Raw genomic sequence first — 27,949 nt, 5'->3', positions numbered from 1 at the left:
TAGTGCGCACTAGCCAAAAATCTACCGCTAGCTCAAAAGGAGGCGGTAGCGGCTAGCGCACGTGGCATTTTAGCGCATGCTATTCCACGTGTTAAGGCCCTAGCGCGCCTTTGTAAAAGGAGCCCAAAGTGTGACAACAGTTTATTAATGCAAATATCAATTGTTAGTTTTTAAACTTGGATCGTCAAAATACAGAAACAAATGGTTTTAATAATAATAATAATAATTTTATTTCTTATATACCGCTATACCATAAGTTCAAAGCGGTTTACAACAAGTTACATACAATGAGAGTAAGAGATGTTTACAACAAGAAGTAAGAGATGTTTACAACAAGAAGTAAGAGATGTTTACAACGAGATACATACAATGAGTGTATGAGATGTAAGGGGAACAGAAAAAGTACTTTCTGGTATACAAATTGCAAATGGAAGAGAACCAAGATGGTTTGAATCAAAAGGAAGTATCTAGTCGGAGATTGGGGTGCAGGGGAAAACAATTTGGGTGGAATACCTTTACAAATGGGAAGAAGGATGAGTTAATCTAAAATCAAGAGAATTGGGGATTGGGATGAGGATAGCTGAGGGGGATTGGGGTTTTAGTCATATGGGTTACAAAATTTTATAATTTTTTAAAGTAATATCAGAGTATGATTTAAAATTGAAAAAGGTACCAAGTCTTAGTGAAATAATTTAAGCCTAATTTTGGGCTCCTTTTACGAAGTTGCGCGAGAGGTGTTTAGCATGCGCTGGCACACTGAATGCTCTGACACTCATAGGAATTAAGGACTTGGCTAGAGCATGACAACCCAAATTATACTATTTTTGGGCTAGGGAAACAAATTCCCTTATACACTCTGTGCCAATCAGTTGGTAATAGAAGGTCACACAGTTCATGGGTTCTAGTGTGCACCTGGTTTCCACTTAGGCCCACACTACTGGGCACTGTAGCATAGGTTTTCATTAACAAAATTTGGCACTCTTCCAGATCCATTGGTCAGTTAGCTGCATTCTAGTAATAATTTCTTAGGTCTAGTCATTCAGTAACCTTGTGCTGGATATTTAGGCCCCCTTAAGTAGTAGGTTTTAGCACAGGGAGCTGTGCTGAATGCCCCATGCTGCTCCCGATGCTCATAGGAACTCTATCAGTGTCGGGAGCTGCGCGGGGCATTCAGTTCAGCTCTCGGTGTTAAAAATTGCTAGCGCGGTTTAGTAAAAGGAGCCTTAGTTTTTGGTTAACATCCTGTTCCATCAGGCATGCTGATCTTCAGAGATTCCCAGGCTGCACTCCTAATAATGATTAATGAATACACCACTTTCAGAATTTAGCCTGAAAATACGTAACTTCTATTTAAGACCAATAGAATTTTTTTTAAATTATGAAGAAAACTTCAAAACATACTTGAGAACAAGTAATTTAATTCAGTGATATGCTAGAAAAGACCGATACTGCAAGCAAAGAGAAAGTAGTTAGTAATTTGCTATATGAAACTGGGTGAAGAAAGTAAGGGCTCCTTTTACAAAGTGCTAGTGGTTTTATCACATGCACTAGCACTAGCCTGAAATCTACCACCTGTTCAAAAGGAGGCGGTAGTGGCTAATGCGTGCGGCAAGTTAGCGCACGCTATTCCGCACGTTAAGGCCCTAGCACAGCTTTGGAAAAGGAGCCTTAAGACTTGGTACCTTTTCACAGCTATAATAACAAGAAATCTGCTCCATTAAACAAAAATAATAGCAAATTTGAAGAAAGACAGAGCTTTATATAATCAGTGGTTCTGAGGGACTCCAGGATGGGCGTTAAAAAATTTTAAAAATTATTTTCTGATCAAGCACAATCAAATTCAAGGGGAAAACTTCAATTTGCACGGATTTTCCACCTTCAGGTTTTTCTGGAGAACTCTGCTGGCACATCTTTCTCTTCTCTCCCACTCTGTAATGGCAGGTGCTGCCTGCATGCTGCTTTTGAAGGTACCATTGACACTGAAGTACAGTAATCGCAAGCAGGGCTTTGATTATTTGTGTATGCTCAAGATCTGGCTGTGCGTGGGATTGGATAGGCCTTGAGCATGCTCAGATGCTTAAGGCTCCTCACTGGCCCAGCTTGCTGTTATAATACTTTGGTGCAATGGAACCATCCATAGCCTGACCTATTTCTGCTTTTTCCTGAGTCGTGCTTGTACGGTTGTTCTTTGCTCTCTTTTTGTTGTTTTATGGCTTTTATTCCTGAGTCCTTACTTGTACTACCCTTCGGGATGGCAACAGCTTTGCACACCTTCACTAAGGTGATGGTGGTGAATGCAGCTCACCTCCACAGGATGGGTGTATGGGTACACCCATACTGGATGATTTACTGATCTGAGCCTCATCAAAGTTGGAGGGAGACCTAGCAGTGAGGCAAGAGGTAAATTTCCTACAGGATTTGGGCTGGATAGTCAACTTCAAGAAGGGCTGTGCCTTCTCCCCAAGCCACACAAATAGAAGTTCATCAACGTCACCCACCCCTCGACACCCTGCCGCACTGATGGTATCAGCTGTCTAGTCAAGGGTACCAATACAAATCTTCAGGGACAACCAATGAGTTTTTCTGAAGGGAGCTCGATGACTCAGCACTGGTGCTGACATCGACTCCCTTGGTACCGGCCCAGCCTAAGCATAGCACTCCGAGGCCACATGGTACCGATTCCAGGTCTACACTGAGATGCCGATCTATTTCCTAAAGGCGCTCTTCCAGTGGACATCGATATTGTCCATTGAAGCATTGATCCTCTTCCTCGAAGCATCGTCATTCTCAATCACGTTGATCCTATGCTTCCAGGTACAAAAGATCTTTGCGCCATTCCTCCTCATCTTCATCAGATTGGTACCGACAACATTGAGGTAGTTCTCAATGATCCCACCGGTCACCTGGGACTCATGAAGTTGACTTTGATCTCTCTTGTTACCATACTGACTCTGAATGTGAGTCTACTTTATCTGCTCCTGAATCATATGGCATTATCTTAGGACAAGCAGGCAGCATATTCTCACATGTGGGTGACATCATCCATGGAGCCTGGTACCTTTGTGACTGCCCACACTGCGCATGCGCGAGTGCTTTCACGCCCAATATAGTTCTTCATTATCTTATATTCTTAGTTTGCCCATCCACAGTAACCATTATTTCTTCCTATCTCTAAGACAGAGGTAGGGAACTCCGGTCCTCGAGAGCCGTATTCCAGTCGGGTTTTCAGGATTTCCCTAATGAATATGCATGAGATCTATGTGCATGCACTGCTTTCAATGCATATTCATTGGGGAAATCCTGAAAACCCGACTGGAATATGGCTCTCGAGGACCGGAGTTCCCTACCCCTGCTCTAAGAGATCCCAATCTTCTTCACTCTGAAGATATGAAGTCTACTGTTTAACGGAGTAACTTCTATTCCAAAGCGCTAAACAGACTAACTGGTGAAATAAGCTAAGTTCCTTTTTTTGGCTTTGAATCTTTTGGAGGAGGCTGTGACCGCTCCTGTTCATCTCACTGCTTTAAACTTTTTTTTAATTAATTACTCCATAAATTTATTTTAAAAAGTGTTTTTTTGCACTATTTAGTTACATGTTATTGAAACACACAATCGTACTCCATGATGGTGTGCGGTAGTTAAGTGAGCCATTGTGCTCTCTGATTCTGCCTTTGTTAAATTATTATCATTACTAGCTAATTATGTCATTTCACAGATATTTATTTATCCCAATCTTCCAGTATCGATAGACTTGTATTCAGTGATTACGCCTGGTAAAATGGGAAGTATTTGATTGTTTAATTTTGAACAGCAAGAATGTCCCTCGGTATGGGGCTGAACTTGGACTTAAACGGCATTGGGAGTGTCAGTTTTAATTTCAGCGAGCCTGAAAACTATGGATTAGACACTAATATCTGTCATTTTCGATTATTTTTACATGTCACCCCCCTTCCCACAAGAATGACCCTCTATATGGGGCTGAATTTGGACGTAAACGGCATCGGGAGTGTCAGTATTCATCTCAGCGAGGCTGAAAACTGTGGGTTAGACACTAATATCTGTTGTTTTCGATAATTTTTACATGTCAACCCCTTCTCACCTCCATAGTATTTTTTTCCCAGATAGGAAGTCATATGTATACTAAGGGCTCCTTTTACAAAGGTACGCTAGCGTTTTTAGTGCACGCACCGGATTAGCGTGCGCTACCCAAAAAACTACCGCCTGCTCAAGTGGAGGCGGTAGTGGCTAGTGTTCACGGCATTTTAGCGTGCGCTATTCCATGCATTAAGGCCCTAACGCACATTTGTAAAAGGAGCCCTAAGTTTGGTTGAAATCTCTCCATGCGTTTCAGAGTTATGGTAGAACATACATACACAACTTTATCAGAGCTTTTTTTGGGGCCTCAGTACCACCACTCCACCGCTGTCAAAATTTCTTTACCGGGAAAAATTACGTGAGAAATCCTCACTGGCCCATATTATTCATTTAAATATTTTCACTATTGTAATACTTTAACTTTCTTTCATAAATATAAAGTGCAAAGTGCTTTATTATTTTATAGATTATCTTTTTAGTTGCTTTTTATATTTAGCCCCGGGAGAGACAGACCCGACATGTTTCACATCAGAATGCTGTTTCAAGGGTCTCCCGCGGTCGATTTTGTCATCTGACTCCTACTGATTTCAAAGAGCAAGATCAGTAGGAATCAGATGACAAAATCGGGTTATACACCCCCCCACCGATTTTATATAGATAGATAGATTACTATCATTATTTTATATCTTGAACGTGTGGGGCAATTTTTGGTACAATGGAAGTGTGCTGGGGCGGGTCTATTGGCATAGCTGCTCTTATTTGTTTCTTTCAAGGTTTTTAATTTGCATTGACTTTCCATTCTTATTAACTACACGGATTCGTTCCTCCTTCTAAAAATCCTTATTGCTCTCGTTGTTTCTTCTGCTTTTTCCCATTATTTGTCATACAGCTTTTAAAATTTAATTACATTTTTTGTATTATTACTGAGCCATGCTGTATCTAAAGTACCTATGGTTTGGTTAAAGAGAAATGAGTCTGAGTGTGGAGGAGAAAGGTAGACTGGGGGAATAAGGGACGGAGTAATTAAGGCATGATATGAAGGATTTGGTAAACAACTAATGTAGGTAAATGAGAAGACAGCTTTGAGAAAGATAAGTGAAAGTGCAAGGTTAGGAAGAGTGCTGTGTTTGAACGAAAGGAAAGAGTTCTTTGTGAGAGAAGGAAAGGGGTAAGAGGATAAGATACATTGAATTTTCTTCGATCCTCCATTATTACTGCTTACACGATTTCTCTACTCATTATCAATGGCTTACATTCATTGCTTTTCAAAGTTTTCTGGCAAGTCCATCATCTGATCTTACTGAAACAGTCCAGGAACATATGAGCTGATCAGACACACATATAAAAAGTTGCTGTTAATCCTTCATTTACTCGGTCTTTGCAGACAACGATGAGAGCAGAACCCAGCGATATTCAATTCTCAGTGATGAAGACTGATGAAAGAGCATCAGGAGAAAGCACAGTAAGAGTTAATTAGAAACTATTCACATTCCAGCTCATATCAATTAGCAATTTAATTCCTTGTCCCATAGTAGAATCATTCATATTGCTTAACAGTTTTAGTCCAAAATGTTTGCTGAGCAGAGACTGATATTAATTAATTAGGTTTCCACCCATCTAGCTTGAAATGTCATCTGAGGGTGCCTTTGATCCTATCTAACTTAACTATATTGAATAATAAATATTTCCAGTGCAATAGGTGAGACATTCTAGACCAGGGGTGCCCAACACGTCGATCGCGATCGACCAGTAGCTCAGGAAGGCAACCCGAGTCGATCGCGGAGTGTTGCCGTCCTGATCTACAGGGCCGATCAGCCTTCCTCTCCAGTGTTCTCTCTAGGGCTTTTTAACTGGGCGGTCCGCCCAGCTGTCATCTGCTGCTGCCGCCGCTGCTGAACATTAAAAAAAACAAAAAAAAACGGCTTGGAGATTTTAGCCCGTAGCGAACTTATGCTCCGTGGCTCTAACGTGTGCGTGCCGGCTTCCCTTCTCTTCCCTCTGAAACCGGAAGTTATGTCCGGGGGGGTGGGGGGAGAGAAGGGAAACCGGCGCGCACATGTTGAGAGCCCTGAAGCAAGCGTTCGCTACGGGCTAAGGCGGGAGACAGGTTAGTGAAGCATTTGCTCTTCTTGCTGCCGGGTCCTGCCTACTTTCTGTTTCCGCGAAGGCAGGACCCGGCAGCATTTCCCCAATAGGTCCATCGCGATCTTGGGCCAATCAGCCTTCCTCTCCTCGACGGCAGAATTGATGTCGGGGAGAGGAATGCTGGTCGGCCGAAGCAGGGACAGCCTGGGGCGGCGTCGGCTTTCGGGCCTGTTATTGGTGGCGGTTTGGGTCCTGGTCCCCGATGGCAGTGGCTTGGGGAGGGCAGGGAGAAAGAAAGAAAAAGGGCAGGCAGGGAGACAGAAGGAAAGAAGAGAAATAGAAAAAAAGAAAGGGAGGCAGAGAGAAAGAAAGGGCAGAGAGAGAGGAAGGAAAAGTTGGGGGAGGGAACGAGGTCTGGAGGAGAGGAAGCATACAGGCTAAAAGAAGGGAAGAAAGATTGGATGCACAGTCAGAAGAAGAAAGTGCAACCAGAGACTCATGAAATCACCAGATAAGGTAGGAAAAATGATTTTATTTTAAATTTAGTGATCAAAATGTGTCTGAATTTATATCTGCTGTCTATATTTTACACTAAGGTCCCCTTTTACTAAACCGCAATAGAGTTTTTTAGCGCAGGGAGCCTATGAGCGTCGAGAGCAGCGCTGGGCATTCAGCGCAGCTCCCTGCACTCTAAAAACTGCTATCGTGGTTTAGTAAAAAGGGAGGGGGGTATATTTGTCTATTTTTGTATGGTTGTTACTGAGGTGATAGTGCATAGAGTCATCTGCTTTGACCTCTTTGAAAAACCCTGGAATAGGAATGATAATTAACATTTTCTATGCGTACAGTGTGCGTTGTGGTTTTTTTTAATTTTATTGTTGGTAGATCATTTTGACTTGGTCATTTTAAAAGTAGCTCGCAAGCCCAAAAAGTGTGGGCACCCCTGTTCTAGACCATAGAGTTATTTCCCCCTACTCGCATGAACTGCATAAGAAATCCATTCCAGGTTTTTCACTCTGCCTCCAGAGTACATCACAGGCGAGTTTAGCGCCCTCTAGCAGCCTTTTCTTCTGCAAGCATGACTGCAGCTATGTGGATTCTCCTCTCCCCATTTTATTATTTTAATTCAATGAAGTTTCGTCCCTTTCGCGGGTATTTCGCATTTGAAATGGATTTGAAGCTCTGCCTGCTTGAGAATTCACAGACTTCGGTCTGTAGCTGATAGGCTGATCCCTGTAGGGTACCTGTTAGCCAGTCTGCTTAGTCTTCCTTGGAGTTCAGGGCTGTCCTTGACCTATTCTCACTCCCTGTTAAGCAGGGGGGGGGGGCGGGGGGGAGTGTCGAGCACAGACTGTGTAGGGGACTCAGCGATGTTCTGCAGAACGCTGGCTGCATTTTCACGCCTCTGCCCATCAAGATGTGTGCCGGTGGTCCGCAGGGGTAAAAGCATAGTCAGACAGTGGAGTCTGACTGGCAGCCCGAATATCGGCTTGAATGATGCATTTCCAGCAGTGTGGCAGTGAATTCTGAACCAGCCATTGAAAAGGCTGGCAGCAGGTGCAGCAGATGTATGTCTGGTTTCTGCGAGTACAGAGGAGCTGACAGGCTCCAACAACGATTTTTAAAAAGTTAATTTCGAGGGGTTTTGAAGGTTTCCTAGTGTTCCCCCACCTGAAATATGCTATTTTTGCAGTTTTTTAAAAATAATTTCGGGAAGTGCTGTTTTTAGCACGAATTCTGGTCCGGCGGCCATCTAGTATTTTTAACGATCTTTTTTATCAACTTTTCCCTGCTTCTTTAAAATTCAAAATTTTGCCAGAAAAACTGCTGGAATGGAGTCCTTAGGTTCTCCTAGTAAGGATTCATACCAAATTTGTGCAAAATTGCCATCTTTAGAGTGTTTTTACGCAATGTGGTATTGTCAGGGGTGGGTGGGGGTAACTACTAATTCAGCCTACTCTTCACAGAAGCAGGTGATTACACCACATTCTGTGGCTTCATCTGTCTGCTGCGAGACGGACCCTCCACAGCCTAAGAAACGGATAAGTATAAGTTATCTAAGGGTGACTATGCCCCAGGGTCCAGATACCTTCTCAGAATTTATGAGATTTTGCTGGTCTGAATTTTAATCCAGGGGCCCAGTTGCTGGGTGCTTTTTTTGTTCCCCCTGCTATGTATCTCGGTGGCTGAATGTCCTCGGGGGGTCTCTGTGCCTCTGCCTGCGCCGTCGTTTCCTCCTTCCCTCCTTCCCAGACTGTTTCAGGGGTTCCAGTGGCTGATTTGGACAGTACTGCACTTCCTGGATTTGGGAATTCGGATTTGGGTGCTGGATCTACGGATCCCTTTGGGGCTCCGGATCCTGAAGATGATCTGACTTTCAGGCACTTGTTTAAGTTTGAAGCGCTACCAGATCTAATTGCTGCATCTTTACAGGAATTAAGCGTCAATACCCAGCCCGCTCCTTTCATTTCTTCAACTTCTTCTCCCTGACTCTACAGCATTTGTTCACAATCTGCAACGTTTCCTAGTTCCAGAGCAGTTTGACTCTTAGAAGGGTCATTTAAGGGCTATGTCCAGCTTGCATCCTAGGGCGCAGGAGTATCAGCAGCTTTTGTTGCAGCCCAAGGGATATTCCCTGATGGCTCAGGTGACCCGGCATACTTCTCTCCCTAGTGACAGGGCAGCTGTGTTGAAAGCTATGCAAGACAGCGGAGTGGATGTGGTTCTCCGGAAAGTTGTGAACTAGCTATTTTAGACATTGGAGCTGCAGTGACTATGTCCTTTATGGCATGCGCCTCTCTAACTCAGCTATGAATGCCTTTTCCTCAGCTTTTGATGGCTGGGATGGACTACATGGCAGATGGCTTCTATGACCTTTTGAAGGTGCTGGTGAGATCCTAGCGAGGACTGTAGCAGAACACGACTTAGGGGTGATCATCAGTGAGGACATGAAGATTGCCAAGCAAGTGGAGAAAGCATCATCTAAGGCTAGACAAATCATAGGTTGTCTACGTAGGAGTTTCGTCAGCCGTAAGCCCGAAGTCATTCTGCCATTGTATAGATCCATGGTGAGACCCCATCTGGAATACTGTGTACAATTCTGGAGGCCGCATTACCGCAAAGATGTGCTGAGACTTGAGTCGGTCCAGCGAATGGCCACCCGGATGGTCTCGGGACTCAAGGATCTCCCGTATGAGGAACGGCTGAAAAAATTGCAGCTATACTCACTCGAGGAACGCAGAGAGAGGGGAGACATGATCGAGACGTTCAAATATCTCACGGGCCGTATTGAGGTGGAAGAGGATATCTTCTTTTTCAAAGGCCCCACGGCAACAAGAGGGCATCCGTGGAAAATCAGGGGCGGGAAATTACACGGTGACACCAGGAAATACTTCTTCACCGAAAGGGTGGTTGATCGCTGGAATAATCTTCCACTGCAGGTGGTCGAGGCCAGCAGCGTGCCTGATTTTAAGACAAAATGGGATCGTACGTGGGATCTCTTCACAGAGAAAGGTAGGGGAGGGGGGAGGGTTATTGGGGTGGGCAAACTTGATGGGCCGTGGCCCTTATCTGCCGTCTATTTCTATGTTTCTATGTTTCTATTCTATTTTGGCCCGCCGAATGCTCTGGGTTTGGCAGTGGACTGGTGATTCTACCTCCAAGGCAACTCTGGCGCAGCTACCTTTTCAGGGGAAGTTGTTTGGCAAAGGTCTGGTTGACCTCGTGAATTTGGTAATGGACTATCACCCGAAGACCTTGCTGGTGAGATGGATAACCTGGATGTACTGGACTAACTTGTGTATGCTGGACATTAAAGACACTTTAATGCATATTTTCTCACAGCCTAAAAACAGCCTTCCTTTACAAGCTAACCTGATGGAATGGCCTGTACCTTGCTATCTGTGAACATATGTATCCTTTGAAATGTTAACCCTGCTGGCCTTTGCTACAAAGTCCTTGTCTCCATTCCCTGCTGGGAGGATATTTCTCCAAGGTTCTGTGGCCATTTGTTCATTTATACTGAGCCGTTATCTGTGCTGTATGACATATGCAAGAGTACTTAACATATGCAAGGCACCCTTAAAGCCCTAAAACACCTATAACAAGCAACAACCCCTGAACGATGACGGGGGAGTAGAGACATGGGGGCCTGGTACCAAGACAGAACTTTTAAACTACAGGCTGGACATTTGCTGCCTGTCTCTGAAGCAAGCTATGGGAACCAGGCAGGAGATTAAAATGCTCAAAACTGACACAATTCAAACTTGAAAATGAAACCATTCCCCCTACCATTCCCCCTACCTTTATCGTCTCCCTCCCTCCATGCTGTGCCTCCCTCCGGCGGGTGTCTAACCTTCTGGCCGGCTCCAACCTGGCCGTTTTATGCGGCCCGTGGTCCGATGCCCCCCTGGTGTCATCTTGTGGCCGGCTCCCTCCTCCTCACAGCCGTAGTGTGCACGGAGCCGCGTGCAGCTTGCACCTGAACTGGAAGCCTTCTCTCTGACGTTGCAACGTCAGAGGGAATGCTTCTTGATGAGTTGTGGGATGTGCGAGGAGCCGCTGCACGCGGCTCCATGCACATTATGGCTGTGAGGAGGAGGGAGCCAGCCATAAGATAAAACTTGGGGCATCGGACCACAGGCCTCATAAAACGACCAGGCGGGCTGGATTTGGCCCGCGGGCCTTGAGTTTGGCAACTGGCCTCTGGAGGTTCTTCTATTTGTTTTTTCACCTTGGCTGCTTATCGGCTAGGTCCTTCGGCAGATTGCAACTGACCCTGGCAGTGTCATTCTGGTGGCGCCCGATTGGCCTTTAAGGCCATGGTGCGCGTATCTGATGTGACTGCGGGTGGCATACAGTCTGCACCTGAGCGTCTTTCCTGACCATCTCACCGAAGTCCGGTTGCCATGAAGGATCTTAGCCGTTTTGATCTTATGGCTTAGCTCTTGAGCGCGCAGCCTTAAAAAAAAAAAAAAAGACCCCCCCCCCCCCAAAAAAAAAAAACAAAAAACAAAAACAACCCAACAAAAAACTAAAGTCTATTTGGAGCTTGTCATAGCTAAGCTTCTTAGGTCTACCAAATTGTCCACAGTATCGATTTGCGCTAAGGTGTAGAAGACCTTTGGAGCACTAGAGTGACCAGGAATAGGTGGACCCTTATTTGACTCAGGTGTCCCAGGTCCTTGCTTTTCTCCAAGCGGGTCTGGATAAAGGCCTTACGGTGGCATCTCTGCGGATCCCGGTGGCTGGTCTATCCGGTTTTAGATCCCAGTATTGTCAGTTCTCTGTTGCTCAGTTTTTACAGAAAGATCTTTGGGTCCTGCCACCTGTTAAGAATCCGCTTCTAACCTTGGACCTTAATGTGGTGCTGTCTGGCTTTGCCAGGGCTCCTATTGAACCACTGAGGGATGCTTCTTTCCTGGATTAAACACTCCAAACTGTTTTTCTGGTCGCTCTCTCTTGGGTCCATAGGGTTTCCGAATGGCAGATGTTGTCATATCAACACCCTTTGCTCCGAGTTCCTAAGACTGGAGTTTCCCAGCGGATAGTTCCTTCCTTTTGCTGATGGTGGTTTCAGCTTTCCATGTCCATCGGAAGTGTTTGCCGGTTGTTCAGCTGAAGGGTTCCAGTAATCAGGATCATCTGCTAAAGAAATGGATGCGCGCAGGGTGCTCCTGCATTATTTGCGGGTCTCTAACGAGTTTCGTTTTCTGACCACCTGTTTGTGGTGACTCATTTTATTATCCGGAGTTCTTCTGCTTCTAAGGCTACGATCTCCAGGTGGATCCGTAGAGCCATTTAGTCCACTTACATTCTTGTGTGGCAACTGCCCCTATTTCTGTTAAGGCACATTCTGCCAGGAGTGTAGCTTCTTCGTGGATGGAAGCTAGATCTGTTTTTCCTGAGGAAATTTGCAAGGTGGCAACATGGTCTTCTCTTCACACGTTTGCTAAGTTCTACAGAGTGGATGTTGCTGCTAGACAGGACTCTGCCTTTGGGTCCTCGGTCTTAAGGGCTGACACAGCAAGCCCACCCTAGCTTTCTTGGAGGACTGCTTTTGTATATCCCAACCCTTTTGTATATCCCAACCCTGTCCGAGAACCACCAGGCCAGTCTGGTTTTCAGGATAGCCCTAATGAATATGCATGAGAGAGATCTGCATATAATGGAGGTGCCAGGCATGCAAATCTGTTCCATGCATATTCATTAGGGCTATCCTGAAAACCTGACTAGCCTGGTGGTCCTCCAGGATAGGGTTGGGGACTACTGGTCTAGAATGTCTCACCTATTGCACTGGAAAGAGATTATGTCCTTACCCTGGTAAGCTCTTTTCCAGTAGATAGGTGAGACATTCTAGACCCCCCCCCACTCAGTCCTTGCTGTGCCTGTTTCAGCTACTGATTTCAGGTTTTAGTCTCCTGCTTATACAATCTATTTCTTGGAGACCAGTCAACCCTTTGGGGGTTAAGAAGAGTTTGTACATATGTACAACCTGTTGTGGGAGTAGTTCTGAACTCTTTTGACGCCCCTGTTGATGGTTAACAGTACTGTTTCATTGTTTGAGCAGAACAATAGTTTAGCCTGTTGTTACAGATGCCTCTTCTTCACAGATAGGTGTCTTGGGTACTGACTGCTAGAGGGCACTAAACTAACCTGTGATGCATTCTGGAGACAGAATGAAAAACCTGGAATGGATTTCTTATGCAGCTTATGCGAGTAGGGAGAACTAACCCTATGGTCTATAATGTCTCACCTATCTACTGGAAAATATCTTACCAGAATAAGTACATAATCTCCTTATAGGTTACTGTCTATCTCCTTACGACTATTCATCTTTGTCCATCACGTAGAAAAATAAGGTTAATTGTAATATTTTGTTACTATATTTATAGAGCCATTTTTATGTTGTAGATAATTGCCATATTTAGTAAATTACAGCTCTTGAAAATAAGGTTCAGAATTCATTTGGGTAGTTGAAGACTTCTCTCAGTCAGATTCATCTTTCTTCTGCTTGCCTAGAATAAACTAAACTGTCTGCTGTTTTCTCATACATCATTATATCCATGTGAAGAATTGTGGGGAAAAAACATTATTCTAATGCAAGTTTGTGCTTTGTTTGTATTTTTGTCAATTGACAGATAAGCGTGGTGGTTGGCAAAAAAAACTTATTTCTGTTTAATCTAAATGACCCAGATAATCCAATTGAGTTGGCATTCCAGCAGCGGTATGGTACCATTGTTTCCTATAAATGGTGAGTACACACTTTAATCTGTAGCACATTATCATCCATGGGGTGTACAGTTTGTGTGTTTTTGTCACCAATCAAGTCCATGCTATCCTTGCTTAGTTCCATGTTGCAAAAAAAGTGACTAAGGCACCCTTCTACAAAGCTGTGCAGCCGAGTGCCACACGGCAAATGCTCCGACGCCCATTCAGTTCCTATGGACTTTGGAGCATTTACCGGGAACAAGTATCTGTTTCTTCCACTGTCTCAATCACTGCACCTCAAAGAGGACTGCAACAGCATCAAGACCTTACTAGGCACCTTGAAGTATGATGATGAGTACTGTTGGGAGGTCATTGGAGACTTCAGAATGGTGACATTCCTAATTGGTCTCCAAGGTGGTTTCCCTGCTATCTCTGCCTTTGGGACAGCAGGGACACAAAGGCACACTACCAAAGGCACACTACCGACAGCTTACTGAGTTCTTTGTGGAGAGAAACAATGTCAAATGGGAACCACTGTACATCAAATTGGATGTAATGAAACAATATGTCAGAGCTCTAGATAAGGAGTTGGCAGCCATCAAGTTACCTTCAAGACATATTCCCTAGTCTGTCTAAGGCAAAGGCCAAAGCTTGTGTCTTTGTCAGACCACAGAAAAAAAAGATTCTGAAGTGCATGGAATTTCCCAAGAAGCTAACTAGGAGGAAATGGCTTGAAACAGCTTTGTTGTGGTGGTTCTGGGCTTCCTGAGCAATCACCTAGCCCAAAAACTACATGGCTTTGGTTGAAGATTGGGTGAAGAATTACAGTAAAATGGGTTGTAAGATGTCTTTAAAGTCCATTTTCTTGATGTTCACCTTGAGACATTCAAGGAGAACATGGGTGCATACTCAAAGGAGCAAGGTGAGCACTTCTACCAGAATATGCTGGACTTTGAATGCCGCTACCAAGGACAATACAATGAGAACATGATGAGAGACTATATCTGGAGGCTGATTCATGAAAGTGACTTAAAATATAATTGCAAATCTTGAAAAACTGCTCACTTCAGAAAGCTGCAAAGCCAGCGGGAGCATCCGCCTTTGCGCCACCTCCTTCTTCAGGTGCAGCAGGGAAGAAAGTTGCGAGGCGACTGGGAGCGGCGAGGAAGTGTTCAGGGCATCGGGTCTTCAGAGGAATGAAATGGTAGGGCTCTGGCGGCATCTGGCTGCAATGTAGAGAGGAGCAGCAGCTGTCTGGGGCTAGCTGTCAAGAGTCTGGTGAGGGGAGGCAACCTGCTGTAGACTAGAGGCAGCGGAACTTCGGTCTCTTTCAAATTTAATGTGAAGCGACTGAAGGGTGAGAAAAGGAACCCTCTCAGGGGCAGGAGGCCAGCAGTGGGGAAACTGAAAAAAGGCCGTAGTGACCGGAGTGAAAAAGAGTCTGATGAACCGCTATTAGGAAAGCATTTTTTGTTTGTTTTATCTTCTGTTATTTTCTCTTGACCGTTAACGGCTGCATTCCACGGCAGCATCAAGGTGCCTCTTTGTCTCCACTGGACTGGAGTATCTGACTGGAATTTATTTTAATTAATTAATTAAGTTATTTTATTATTTTTATTATTATTATTATATAATTTTTAAATTAATTTTAATTTCTTAATCTTTTTAATTTATAATTAACTAGTATTTTTATTTTTAATGTAATCTTTGTTTTCATCCTCATTAGGATATATGTATCTTATCTCTATTTCTATCTTTCCTATCTTCAATGGAGTTCCTTTCCTTATTCAATTGTTGCATTGTAAACCGCTTAGGTCAGTGATATGCAGGAGTGGTATATCAAATCTTAATAAACATAAACATATTAATTGTGATTCAAAGTTGCTTTTTATGACTTTAGAATAATGGAAAGATGAAAAATCAGTTTGTTCACATTTTAAATAGGTAAATTGCAATACAAATACATGTTAATTGTGATTCGTAAGTTGCTTTTTATGACTTTAGAATAATGAAAAGATGAAAAATCAGTGTGTTCACATTTTAAATAGGTAAATTGCAATACAAATACATGTTAATTGAGAGTCATATGTTGCTTTTTATGACTTTATAAGAAAGAAAATATGAAAATTCAGTGTGTTCACATTTTAAATAGATAAATTGCAAAATTTGACTATCCTGGTCACAAAAGCAAAGTTTTATGGAAATAACAGGCATTTTATATACTATTTAGGCATGAGCAATTAGGAAATTACATTTACTGCCCAGGAATAAAATCATGCTACTTAGTGTAATCAGTGCTTGTTTCTTTCAGCCCCAGCTCATGCTTATTATGAGTCCACCAGACATGCTACTTTTTTCTTTTGGGTTTTGAGATCATGCAACAATCTTATCCCTCTTATCATCTTAGAATTATCCTCTACAAAATGTAAAACTGCCTTTAAAATATAATTCTTGAAGCTGAGTTCGAGTGCCTGCTATCTAACCCTAATGTGTAAATTGAATCTGAATATAACTTACCAGCCTTTGGTCTTTATGGTTGCACGCTTTTGCTACTACTTGATGGAATGAATGATTTATCTTTCCTTTTTCAGAGGTCAAGCAGGTATAACAGTCTCACATGTGGGTGATGTCATTCTCTGAAACTGGTACAGACATAGACCAAATGCACTTTAAATTATAAGACAGTGCTTGTACCATGCGTGTGCCAGTGCCTTCCCACCTGACATCGGCTCTCGGGACTTGCAGTTCTTCTTTTTCTGTGGAGCTGAGATGTGTTTTCAGTGTTCTCAACTCATCAAGCTTTTTCAATTTTTTGTGCTTTCCCATCATTTTATTTTTCACAATTTTATTTTTGAGCCTTTGGGCCACTTCAAGCCCTTGTTTTCCTCCTGGGAGCATCGATACCGTTAGGGTTGTTTTCTACTTGAGCTTCCTGGGCCATCGAGCCCTTTGACTTTGTGGCCATTTTCTCCTTGTCCAAATCGGTACCAAGCAGCTTCAAGAAATGTTCTTGCTGCAATAGGGCCATCTCATGCTCTGAGCTGCATAATTGGTGCGTTTAACGGTTCAGTTCTGAGCATCGGGACATTGACTGTGTCCTCTGTTCTTGGCAGGGATGGGGACAGAGCCGACGGGGTGTGAACGGGGATAGGTACAAACTTTAAACCCATGTCATTCTCTAAAAACTTGAGATTTGTATCAATATGTAAAAACTTAACACATCTTAGACAATTGGCAACTGAATTCAGTGATTAAAAAAAACCCTGCAGAAGCTGCTTTTGGATTTAAATGAACTACTGTTAAATGAAATCATTTGTGTCTTGCCTGCTTTTGATCTGGCAACAAGAGTTTTGTCTGCTGATCAGTCTGCAAGGACAGGGACAGAGCTCACAGGGACAGTAACACAGTAAGTGATGGCAGAAAAAGATCCTCATGGTCTATCTATCCAGTCTGCCCAACAAGGCAACCAGGGGCCTCATCCACCACACTGTGTAGGCCCCAGGTCACCCATGTTTAAATGCTGGTTGTGAAGTCACCACTATGCCAACTATGATGGGGGATGATATGTGGTGTAATGCTTGAAAGTATTTTACCAGTCAAGATGCCTTCCCCTCCCTCCTAAGTTGCACAATTCCCCCACTTGTAGTATGCAACAATAAAATGATCAACACACTGGAGTTGTCCAGTCTTCGCCTGGTCTCTTGCCATGTGCGGGATACAGACCGTCTTAAGTTTATCTGCCGCCGGTCTCCGTTCTCCCATGTTGGATTTGGTTACTGTGTCTCGTCACATGTGGGACACAGTCTGTCTAAGTCTGTCTGTAATCGGGTTCTGTTTCCCCATTCTGAATTTGGCCACTTTTCTTTGTCACTCGCCACGTGAAGGACACAGTCCATCCAAGTCTGTCCAGCATCAGGCTTTGTTCCCCCTTGCTGGATTCGGCCATCCTTTGTCTCTCACCACACAGAGGACACAGACCATCCAAATCTGTCTGGCATCGAACTTAGTTTCCCCATGTTGGATTTGGCCACTCTTCTTTGTTTCTCACTAATTGTGGGACCAGATCATTCAAGTCTGTCTGGCATCAGCCTTAGCTCCCACTATTCTTGCCTAAGGTAACACCAGTGGCGTAGCAAGGATGAGTGGCACCTGGGGCGGTGATTCCCCTTCTCCGCCCTCTTCTCCATTCCCTGCTCCTTCCCGACCCCCTCCCTGCTGCACACACCCCTTCCCATCCCCCGTACCTTTTTAATTTTCCAGGCATGAGAAATCTCACGAACTTGCCCGTGTTGTGTCAGCTATCACTCTGACAGGGCCTGGAAGTGATATCAGAGAGAGGCAACATTGACACAGGCAGCAAGTTTGTAATGCTGCTCGCACAGGGAAAATTAAAGAGGTACGAGGGAAGGGGTGCACATGCGTGGCAGGGGGGTGCGGAGAGGAGGACGGGTGCCAGCCCCCTACCAAGATTGCACCCAGGGTGTACCAACCCCCTCCCTATTACGCCTTTGGGTAACACCTCAACCGCCATGTTGCATTTCCGTCTTCTTTCTTTTTAAGCATCCCCTGTGTCTATCCCACACATTTTTTAATTTGTTTGGAAGGGCATTCTAAGCATCCACCAGATTCTTTAATTCTTGTACTTCAGCCTTGTACAGTGTAAAATTCAGTTCTGCTGGTTTGTATACCATCTTGCATTCTTGTGCTTAATTTTTTGGGGAACTCCATAACTGCTTTGTGAGCATTTCCCAAATGTTTACCCTGTGGGAATTTGCCTTATATGTATGCTTTAATAACATATAATTTGGTGCAGTAAATCGGCTTTAAGGAGAAGTTTTATAGCTGAATGCCCCAGAGCTGGCTGTCTGGGCGTCCTTTCAGCTAGCAGGTATCACATGACCCCCACAGATTGCATCTCTTTCACTTATACCCAAAATGGATTGACTATGGAGGGTCATGTCACAGCTCACAATGACAGAGCTGTGGCTGTATTGGTAGTCCACTTCTGATCTGCTTTCATTGAGGAGATTTGTAAAGCTGCAACATGTTCAAAGTTGTTAAAATGCATGTGGATTGTGAAAAACTGCAGAAAGGCCTTAGAAAATTGGAAGACTGGGCGTCCAAATGGTAGATGAAATTCAATTTGGACAAATGTAAAGTAATGCACTTTGGGAAGAATAATCCAAATCATATCGAATGCTAGGGACCACCTTGGGGGTCAGCGCTCAAGAAAAGGATTTGGGTGTCATCGTAAACAATACTATGAAGCCTTCCACCCAGTGTGTGGTGGCAGCCAAGAAGGCAAACAGGATCTAGGAATTTTTAGAAAAGGGATGGTTAAGAAGACTAAGAATGTTATAATGCCTTTGTAACGCTCAATGGTGCAACCTCACCTTGAGTATTGTGTTCACTTCTGGTCTCCTTATTGCAAAAAAGATATAGCGGCACTAGAAAAAGTTAAAAGAAGAGCAACCAAGATGATAAAGGGGATGGAACTCCTCTCTTATAAGGAAAGACTAAAAAGGTTAGGACTCTTCAGCTTGGAAAAGAGATGGCTAAGGGGAGATATGATTGAAGTCTACAAAATCCTGAGTGGTGTAAAATGGGTACAAGTGGATTGAATTTTTTACTGCATCAAGATTTACAAAAAATAGGGGGACACTCGCTGAAGTTACAGAATAATACTTTTAAAACCAATAGGAGGAAATATTTTATTCACTCCAAGAATAGTTATACGCTCTGGAACAAATTGCCAGAGGATTTAGTAAGAGCAGTTATTGTAGCTGGTTTTAAAAAAAGTTTGGACAAATTCCTGGAGGAAAAGTCCTTAGTCTTCTGTTGAGACAAACATGGGACAGTAGCATGGAATGCTGCTACTATTTGGGTTTTTGCCAGATACTTGTGACTTGTGACAGGATACTGGGCTAGATAGACCATTGGTCTGACCCAGTAAGGCTATTCTTATGTTCTAATGGTTTTCAGTTGACACATTCACATCTCACTGTTGTCTTGATCAGGATTCCTGATGTGAAAGAGGTTTGGTTAGACAGTTTTGCTGAATATTTTGGGGTTCTAAAAGCCAATTCTTCCCCCCCCATTCCTAGTTTCGTTCTGCTCTAGGCTGCATCTACATAACAGGGATGTAGAGTGCCTAAAAGTTTAGTTTAATTGGTTTCTTATTGGCATTGCATGTTGCAAATCTCTATTGTCCCATGTTGTTTTCAGGGAGCTAGGATTTCCTAAAGTGGTAATTATCCTGCTTGTCTTCAGAGAACGTGCAATTACTCACCTGTAGGAGGTGTTCTCGGAGGATAGTAGGAAACATTTCATTACCACAGATCTCCCAACTTCCCTAGGAGTTGTTTTCTCTAAGTTTTTGAAGTCTACTGCTGGTCCCATGCAACTGAGGCAGGTAGGAAGATATGTGCACTTGTAAGGTTGTGGCTGTCAAGGGCTTCCTTACTAGAACTCCATTGATAATGTTACCCAACTGTGGTAATATGTGTCCTACTGACTTCAGAGAACATCTGCTATAAGTGAGTAATTTCACTTTATCTGGAAATATCCAGTGTCCAGTACATTCATGATTTGAACCCTTTTGGATGTGATGTTCCAGTGAACCTTGCAAAGAGTATATTGTCTCAAATCTTCATTTTTCCTTATGCCATTCTTTTCTCTCCCTCTCCTGTCATGCTTTCAGTGTGTATGCAAAAACTGGTGGTATTAGATGGGAAAATTTATTGCCTCTTATAACCCATGACTGATAAAGACTTTATTTACAGCGTACAAACAGGTAGAAAAAATTCTATGCACAAACTCATTCAATTCTTACTACCTGCCTCCCCCCCACCTCTCTTGCTATCTTCTTTTAGGTCTCCGTATCTATCTGCACTGGTATTTAAAAGCTGTTCACCTACTTGAGTTTTCTCGTATTACCATAACATAATTGTATTTGACTCTGACCTTGTCATGATCCTATTTTATTTGTACTTGTATCCTGACCTCTCATGTGTGGTCTTCTACTTAATTCCTGTTAACTGCATCAAACTTCATGGTGTATTGCAGTATACAAATAAAATCTTATGTTATATTATGATTTTGAAATGTATCTTTTATTACTGCAGGTATGGTGATGGCTACATCATTATTGGTTTCTCACAAGGGTTTTTTGTTGTTATTTCCACACACATCCGTGAGATTGGTCAAGAACTTTTCCAGGCTCGAAACCATAATGACAACCTGACGAGCATTTCCATCTCCCAGTCACTGAACAAAGCAGCTTCATGTGGTGGTAACTGGTAGGTGGTGGTGGTACTTTAAGTGAAATCTCCTACATTATTGCTTTGAAAAATAATGCATGAAGTCACTCATTGATTGATACAAATCCAACCCAGTACTAACCCATTTAATCATTTCAGAATGAAGTAGGTCCTTTTGTTATTGCAAAAGAATAGCATATTAGGTGAGATGTTTGTAGATACCTTGAAACATTTTATCATTATTCTCTTTCTGAAAAGCCCATCCATCCTACTTAGTGATGAGCCACAAATATTTTCTTTATTTGTTCCCTTGTAAACTTCCCAATTCTTTATTATAAAAACAAAACAAAACGCCCCTTCTTAAATTGCTGCTAATTTCCTTGCTAGCTGAGGGCTTGAACAGAAATCTTTTCTGAGACTGAATCCTTTGTTGCCTGCTCTCCATTATTGGAGGTCACCACACCACAGTAGTGACAGTCATCTTCAGTCGTTCCTGGGGTGCAAGCATATCACCTAGATGGTGTGCCAGAGCATCTCCAGTTCTGTTGGTCAGAATTATTTAAAACTCATTTTCTGAAGACAAGCAGGACTATGAATCCTCATATATGGATAACATCACAAATAGATCCCTAGTATGGGATATAGAAAAAGGAGCAAACATATGTCAACAAAAGAAAGTAGGAGAAGCCCAATTTGATTACAACTTGAAAATTTAATGCAACATAAAAGCATCAGTAACAATAAACTAGTACATGAATAGGTCCAGATTTGCGCCCCATAAATAGTTATGTGTAAGAGACACCTATGGGGTTCATTTTCAAAAAAGAAAGACATCCAAAAGACAGCATAAATCAGCATTTGGACATCCTAATCACCAGGACGTCCAAGTATTGATTTTTGAAACTGACTTTCTAGATGTCTTGCTAGGCTTTTTGCCCACTGTGCGTCCAGAGTTCGTGAAAGCGTATTTGAGGAGTGTTATGGGTTGGCTTTAGGTATGCTTAACATTTTGACATCTTGCAGTGACATGTGAAACTTTCCCAAGACATCCTAGACAGAACTTGGATGTCAAGAGCTAGACCTGTTTTAAAAGCATTTAAGTGCCAAAAAGGAACCCATGCTGACCAGATGACCACTGGAGGGATTTATTAATGACCACTGACAATTCCCCAGTGGTCATTAAACCCCTCCCACCCCACAAAGATCTGAATGAAACAGTATATGACCTTGTGACCTGGGCAAGTCACTTAATCCCCCATTGCCCCAGGTACATTAGATAGAGTATGAGCCTACCAGGACAGATAGGGACAAATCCTTGAGTACCTGTATGTAAATCACTTAGATTATAAATAAATACCCATCTCTAGAACGGCAGCACTTGGTAGGGGAAAACTAATAGAACTGCAAACAGGAGTCTTAAGTTGCCTGGTGGGCGGGCTGCTGAACCATAGAGAGGGAGAACCCAGGCTCATAAGCCACTCTAACCACTACTGAGCACCAAAACCCTACTATACTGCCAAATAGGTGCCACCTGCAGCCATAAGGGCTATTAGGGTGGGAGACAGGTGGGTATAGTAGGTTTTTGGGAAGGGTTGGAGGGCTCAGCATAAATTATAAGGGAGTTATGGTGAGATATACATCTGACACCAATTATGTGAAAGTCACAGCAGTGCCCTTTAAAGTGCTCCTTTGCTCTGTTGGCAGGTCTGTATGGCCAGTCCATTACAATGCTGGCCCCTCCCACATCCGAATGGTCTGAATTTGGGCGTTTTTATGGTCAGAAATGGCAAACAAAGTTAGATGTCCTAAAGTCGGATGTCCTGGTGGCCAAGGCGTCTAATAGACGATTTAAAAAACAATTTGGATGTCTACCGGTTTTGGCTGTTTCAAAAATGGTAGTTTCTCTGCCTCCAACTTTGGTTGTCTTGCAGGAAATGCCCAAAGTCAGACCTAGATCTGTTAAAACCATCCTCAGGAGTCTCAAGATCTAGCCAAGTATAGAACCATAGAAACACGATGGCAGATAAAAGCCAAATGACCCATCTAGTCTGCCCATCCACAGTAACCATTATCTCTTTCTCTCTCCGAGAGATCCCATGTGCCTGTCCCAGGCCCTTTTGAATTCATACATAGTCTCTGTCTCCACCGCCTCTTCTGGGAGACTGTTCCATGCATCTACCACCCTTTCTGTAAAAAATTATTTCCTTAGATTACTCCGGAGCCTATCACCTCTTAACTTCATCCTATGCCCTCTCATTGCAGGGTTTCCTTTCAAATGAAAGAGACTCAACTCATGCGCATTTACATTACGTAGATATTTAAACGACTCTATCATATCTCCCCTCTCCTGCCTTTCCTCCAAAATATACAGTACAGATTGAGAACTTTAAATCTGTCCCTGTACACCTTATGATGAAGATCACATACCATTTTAGTAGCCTTCTTCTGAACCGACTCCAATCTTTTTATATCTTCTTGAAGATGCGGCCTCTAGAATTGTACACATTATTCTAAATGAGGTTTCACCAAAGTTTCATCCAGGGGCATCAATACCTCCTTTTTCTTACTGACCATACCTCTCCCTATGCAACCTAGCATCCTTCTAGCTTTCGCCGTCACCTTTTCAACCTGTTTGGCTATCTTAAGATCAGCACACCCAAGTCCTGCTCTTCTGTCGTGCACATATGTTTTTCACCCCCTAAACTGTACTCGTGCTTTTGCAGCCCAAATGCATGACCTTGCATGTCTTAGCATTAAATTTTAGCTGCCAAATTTCAGACCATTCTTCAAGCTTCGCCAGGTCTTTCTTCATACCATCTGGCATGTCCACTCTATTGCAGATTTTGGTATCATCCGCAAAAAGGCAAATCTTACCCGACAGCCCTTCAGCAATATTGTTTATAAAAATGTTAACAAGAACAGGCCCAACAGAACCTTGAGGCACACAACTGGTAACATCCCTTTCCTCAGAGCGATCTCCATTGATCACTACCCTCTGCTGCCTTCCACTCAACCATTTCTTGACCCAGCTTGTCACTTTGGAACCCATTCCGAGGGCACTCAGTTTATTTATTAGAAGTCTGTGTGGAACACTGTCAAAGGCTTTGCTAAAATCTAAATACACTACATCTAGCGCACATCCTCTATCTAATTCTCTGGTCACTCAGTCAAAGAAATTGATCAGATTTATCCGACAAGACCTACCTCTAGTGAATCCATGCCCTGTAATCCACAGGATTCCAGAAACTTGACCATTCTCTGTTTTAAAAGTGTTTCCATTAATTTGCGTACCACAGAAGTCAGACTCACCGGCCTGTAATTCCCTACATCTTCTTTACTTCCACTTTTGTGGAGAGGGACCACATCCGCCCTTCTCCAGTCTCTGGTATCACTCCCGACTCTAGAGACTCGTTGAAAAGGTCAGTCAGCAGAGTTACCAGAACTTCCCTAAGTTCCTTCAGCATCCGGCCCCATCACTTTGTCTACCTTTATTTTAGCTAGCCCTCACGAACGCAACCCTCTGAAAATCAATCAGGGTGTATTATTCCTCTATCCCTATTCACATTTGTCTTCTGTGGTCCTGCTCCCGGCGCTTCAGCCGTGAACACAGAACAGAAATATTTGTTAAGCTATTTGGTCTTTTCTTTATCAGCTTGTATATATTTCTCCCCTTCACCTTTGAGTCTCACAATGCCACTTTTGCACTTCTTCCTATCACTAATAAAATCTTGTCTCCCCGTTTTACCGTGTCAGCTATTTTTCTTCCATTTGCATCTTTGCTTTCCTGACTACACGACCAGTCTCTCTTAACTTTTCCATATATTTTTGCCTATCTTCCTTTTTCTGTGATCTTTTGTAGTTTATGAAAGCTAACCTCTCCTTACCTTCTCAGCTACTACTTTTGAGAAACAAAGCTGCCTTCTTTTCCTCTTACTTTTACTTACTTGCCTCACAAAAAGGTTTCTCGCCCTTACAATCACTCAGTTTTGCCCACTGCATTTCCACTCCTTTCAGATGTTCCCATCCAGACAATAATTCATTGACACAAACCCCCATCCGAACAAAGTTAGTTTTTATTAAGTCTAGAACCTTTGCTTTTGAATGAGTACTCTCTATACCCATTTTAATATTAAACCATACCATGCAGTGATCACTGTATACCAGATGATCACCCACTGTAACATCAAAAACACTTTCTCCGTTTGTAAGCACTAAGTCCAGTATGACCCCATCCTGTGTGGGTTCCATTACCAACTGCTGGAACAGTTCTCCTTGTAGAGAATTCAGAATCTCCCTACTTCTAGAAGACCCCGTAATAGGGATACCCCAATCAACATCTGGCATGTTAAAATCACCTATTTGCAAGACTTCCCCTTTTTTAAATATATTCTGAATATCTACTATTAAATCTCTATCTACTTCTTCCATCTGTGAAGGAGGCCTATATATCACACCAATGTAAATATAGTCACCATTCCCTCTTTCCAAATTGATCCACAGTGCCTCTTCCTTGCCCTGCAGATCCTGCAATTGTGTGGCTTTAATATGATCTTTAACATATAACGCTACTCCTCCTCCTTTTCTTCCTACCCTGTCTTTCCTGAACAGATTATAGCCCAATATAACTACATCTCAGTCATGGTTCTCTGTGATCCAACCCCTCTTCTTCCATCACAGCTTTTAGATCCAGAATCTTGTTTCCCACGCTTCAAGCATTAGTATATACTGCTTTCCAGACATTGCCCCCTTTTCCCATCCATGTCACAGTCGTGTTCAAGCAACAGTATTTTATTTAAAGAGTGTGCATAAGTGAATAATATATACTAGGAGACAATGATGTTAGCACTGCAAAGGACAGTCGGTAAAATTTTGTAAAATACTTTTGCTTACACACAAATGCGACACCTGCTTAGCTAGATATTGAGACTCCTGAGGAAGGCTTTAATAGCTGAAACACAGATCTGTGTTGAGTCTGGATCTACAAACTTAGGGCTCATTTTATGAAGCCGCTTGTGACTTTTAATCACGCGCTAACCCCTGCGCTAGCCGGAAAACTACCGCCTGCCCAAGAGGAGGTGGTAGCGGCTAGCACGGCCGGTAGTTTAGCGCGCGCTATTACTCGCGTTAAACCGCTAACGCGCCTTCGTAAAAGGAGCCCATAGATTTCTGTTACACATAATTATTTATAATGATATACTGCACAAGTCAGGGCCTATTCATCTATTAGTTTAATGCCATCAATGATTTTATGTTGCATTAATCAAATTGATATTCCCCTACTTTTTTTTGCTTAATGCTAGCAACATTTTCTAGAAGCCTTTGGGCCACTTCACCATGCATGTGTGTCCCTTCCTGCCTGCCACTCGCATACGATCTTATCAGTCTGTTTTTTCCACAGAGCTGTTAGAAATCCTATCTCTGGTTTTGATTGTGATGCAGGGTCAGACTTCTGTTGTCTGGATTGAAAGCGAGAACCCCACTGGGACTGGGAGGAATGGTGAGGAGAATACATATGCCTATAAAAGTAGTAGGACTTCCATTACCCTCTGCTCTGATAACCTTCTGAATGAGGAGGCCAAGTAAGAAGTGGACCTGGAGAGGGTCTTAAGGGTATTACTGGGCTACTTGATGAGAGAAACAGCTTCTTGATTCTTACCTGAAAAGAGATTCTCTCCACGGCATAGAATCTGTTTTGCTGCTTGGGATCTAGCTAGGTGCTTGGGACCTGGGTTGGCCACTGTTGGAAACAGGATACTGGGCTTGATGGACCTTTGGTCTGTCCTAGTATGGCAATTTTTATGGTTCTTATGGTACATCAACAAGCTTTTCTTGCACATCTTGTCTGAGGTGTGAGGCATGCAGCCAGGTGGATCTGCAGCACCATTCCTATAGCGGAAGCTTTCGATGCTATTTTTAAAATATTTGTATTTTCCACACTCTTTCCCTTGGCTATTAGTGAGCAGAGTTCCTTAGATTTATCACTATGTTTCTATATAAGAGTGTATGCAAACTATGCCACACTATGTGTGTTCCACACAAGTACATGCCTGTGAGGAGCTTATAGAATGCTATGTGAGACATGTCACTCTAGTCAGCAAAATTTAGTAATTATTCCATCAGCCCATCAAATTTCTTACGATGCTACTCAGAAATCTATATTTTCTGTAACTTTGGAACTCTTTTCCATCTTATATTCACCATGAAACCTCTTTACATAGATTTAAAGACGCATATGATATTCTATAAGAGCTGATTTTAAAATATATTTTAACAGCCTAAATATAGTAAATGCCACTTTTTATCCTCCCCCTCTTTCCTTTTGTAATCTACCTCTGTTTTCTTTCCTTTCATGATTTTGTATTTCTCCCCTATTTTCCTTCCCATTAGCCTCTCCCGTCTTTCTTCAAACTTTTGTTTTATTGTTTCCCTGGATTTTATTTTTTATTTGTGAGGTTTTTATATTTATAAACCACTCAGACATTTGATGTGCAGTATATCAAGAATAAAATAAACGTGAAATTTCTGAGAGAACCTTTTCCCAAGAAATTCCAATATCTGAGTCTGTCTTATAGGGTTACCATGGGGAGACTATTGAAACTTGACTATTTTTAGAGCAGATTCAACTACAATAGAATGATGAGGAAGGTGTTGCTTCTTATATCTCAGAGCCTTCTCGACTCAATGCATAAAGTCACTCTTATTATTAAAAGAGATATAGAGCTGGGGTTCTCCCACATTCTTATCTGATCACCCTTCAGGATTCCTGGTAGCTTACAGCCTTCTTGTTTTTTTGGGGGGGGCTCCATATCACCGCATTTGCCCTATTTTATAACATCAGAGTAATTTAAAATTTGTCCTGAATTGTGGTTTACTACATGGACAAATTTGTAAAGAAATCTAGCAACAGTATGGCATCGAAACAGAAATGGTACAAAAAAATCTAAGCCACTAGAAGAAAACATGTTCTGATGTGAAGGAACTCCTCAGCCGATATTAATGCTTGCAGGAGCCCACATTATTCAACTTACCAGCACGGTTATACCAGCATTGGAGCTTTGTTTGGATAAACTTTCTGGCCAACTGCATGCTTTGAAAAATTTAATGACAAGAGTCCACCTAAAGTTTACCACATTGGAACAAAGAGTATCCGATTTAGAAGATTCAGCAGTACCGCTAGCTGATGTTCAGGCTAAAAGTGCGTCACAAGCCAACAAGTTAGATGACCTGGAGAACAAGTCAAGATGCAAGCAACAATTTGCATTTTTTGGGTTTCCCTGAGATGGTGCCTGAACAATGTCTCT

At 42.8% G+C, this 27,949-nt stretch overlaps 1 protein-coding gene across 7 annotated transcripts in view; it reads left to right on the top strand.

Moving 5' to 3' along the window:
• Window positions 1–27,949, top strand: part of WDR19 (WD repeat domain 19) — a 435,717-nt gene that overhangs the window by 113,211 nt on the left and 294,557 nt on the right. For all 7 annotated transcript variants that reach the window (XM_033947370.1, XM_033947368.1, XM_033947367.1 and 4 more), the window contains 3 exons: window positions 5,480–5,557; window positions 13,320–13,432; window positions 20,514–20,687. In XM_033947370.1, the coding sequence (XP_033803261.1) occupies window positions 5,480–5,557; window positions 13,320–13,432; window positions 20,514–20,687 (365 nt within the window). The remainder of the gene's footprint in view (window positions 1–5,479; window positions 5,558–13,319; window positions 13,433–20,513; window positions 20,688–27,949) is intronic.

This window comes from Geotrypetes seraphini, chromosome 1, assembly GCF_902459505.1.
Source record: "Geotrypetes seraphini chromosome 1, aGeoSer1.1, whole genome shotgun sequence".
Taxonomy (NCBI): domain Eukaryota; kingdom Metazoa; phylum Chordata; class Amphibia; order Gymnophiona; family Dermophiidae; genus Geotrypetes; species Geotrypetes seraphini.
This window is presented reverse-complemented; position numbering and strand designations above follow the sequence as displayed.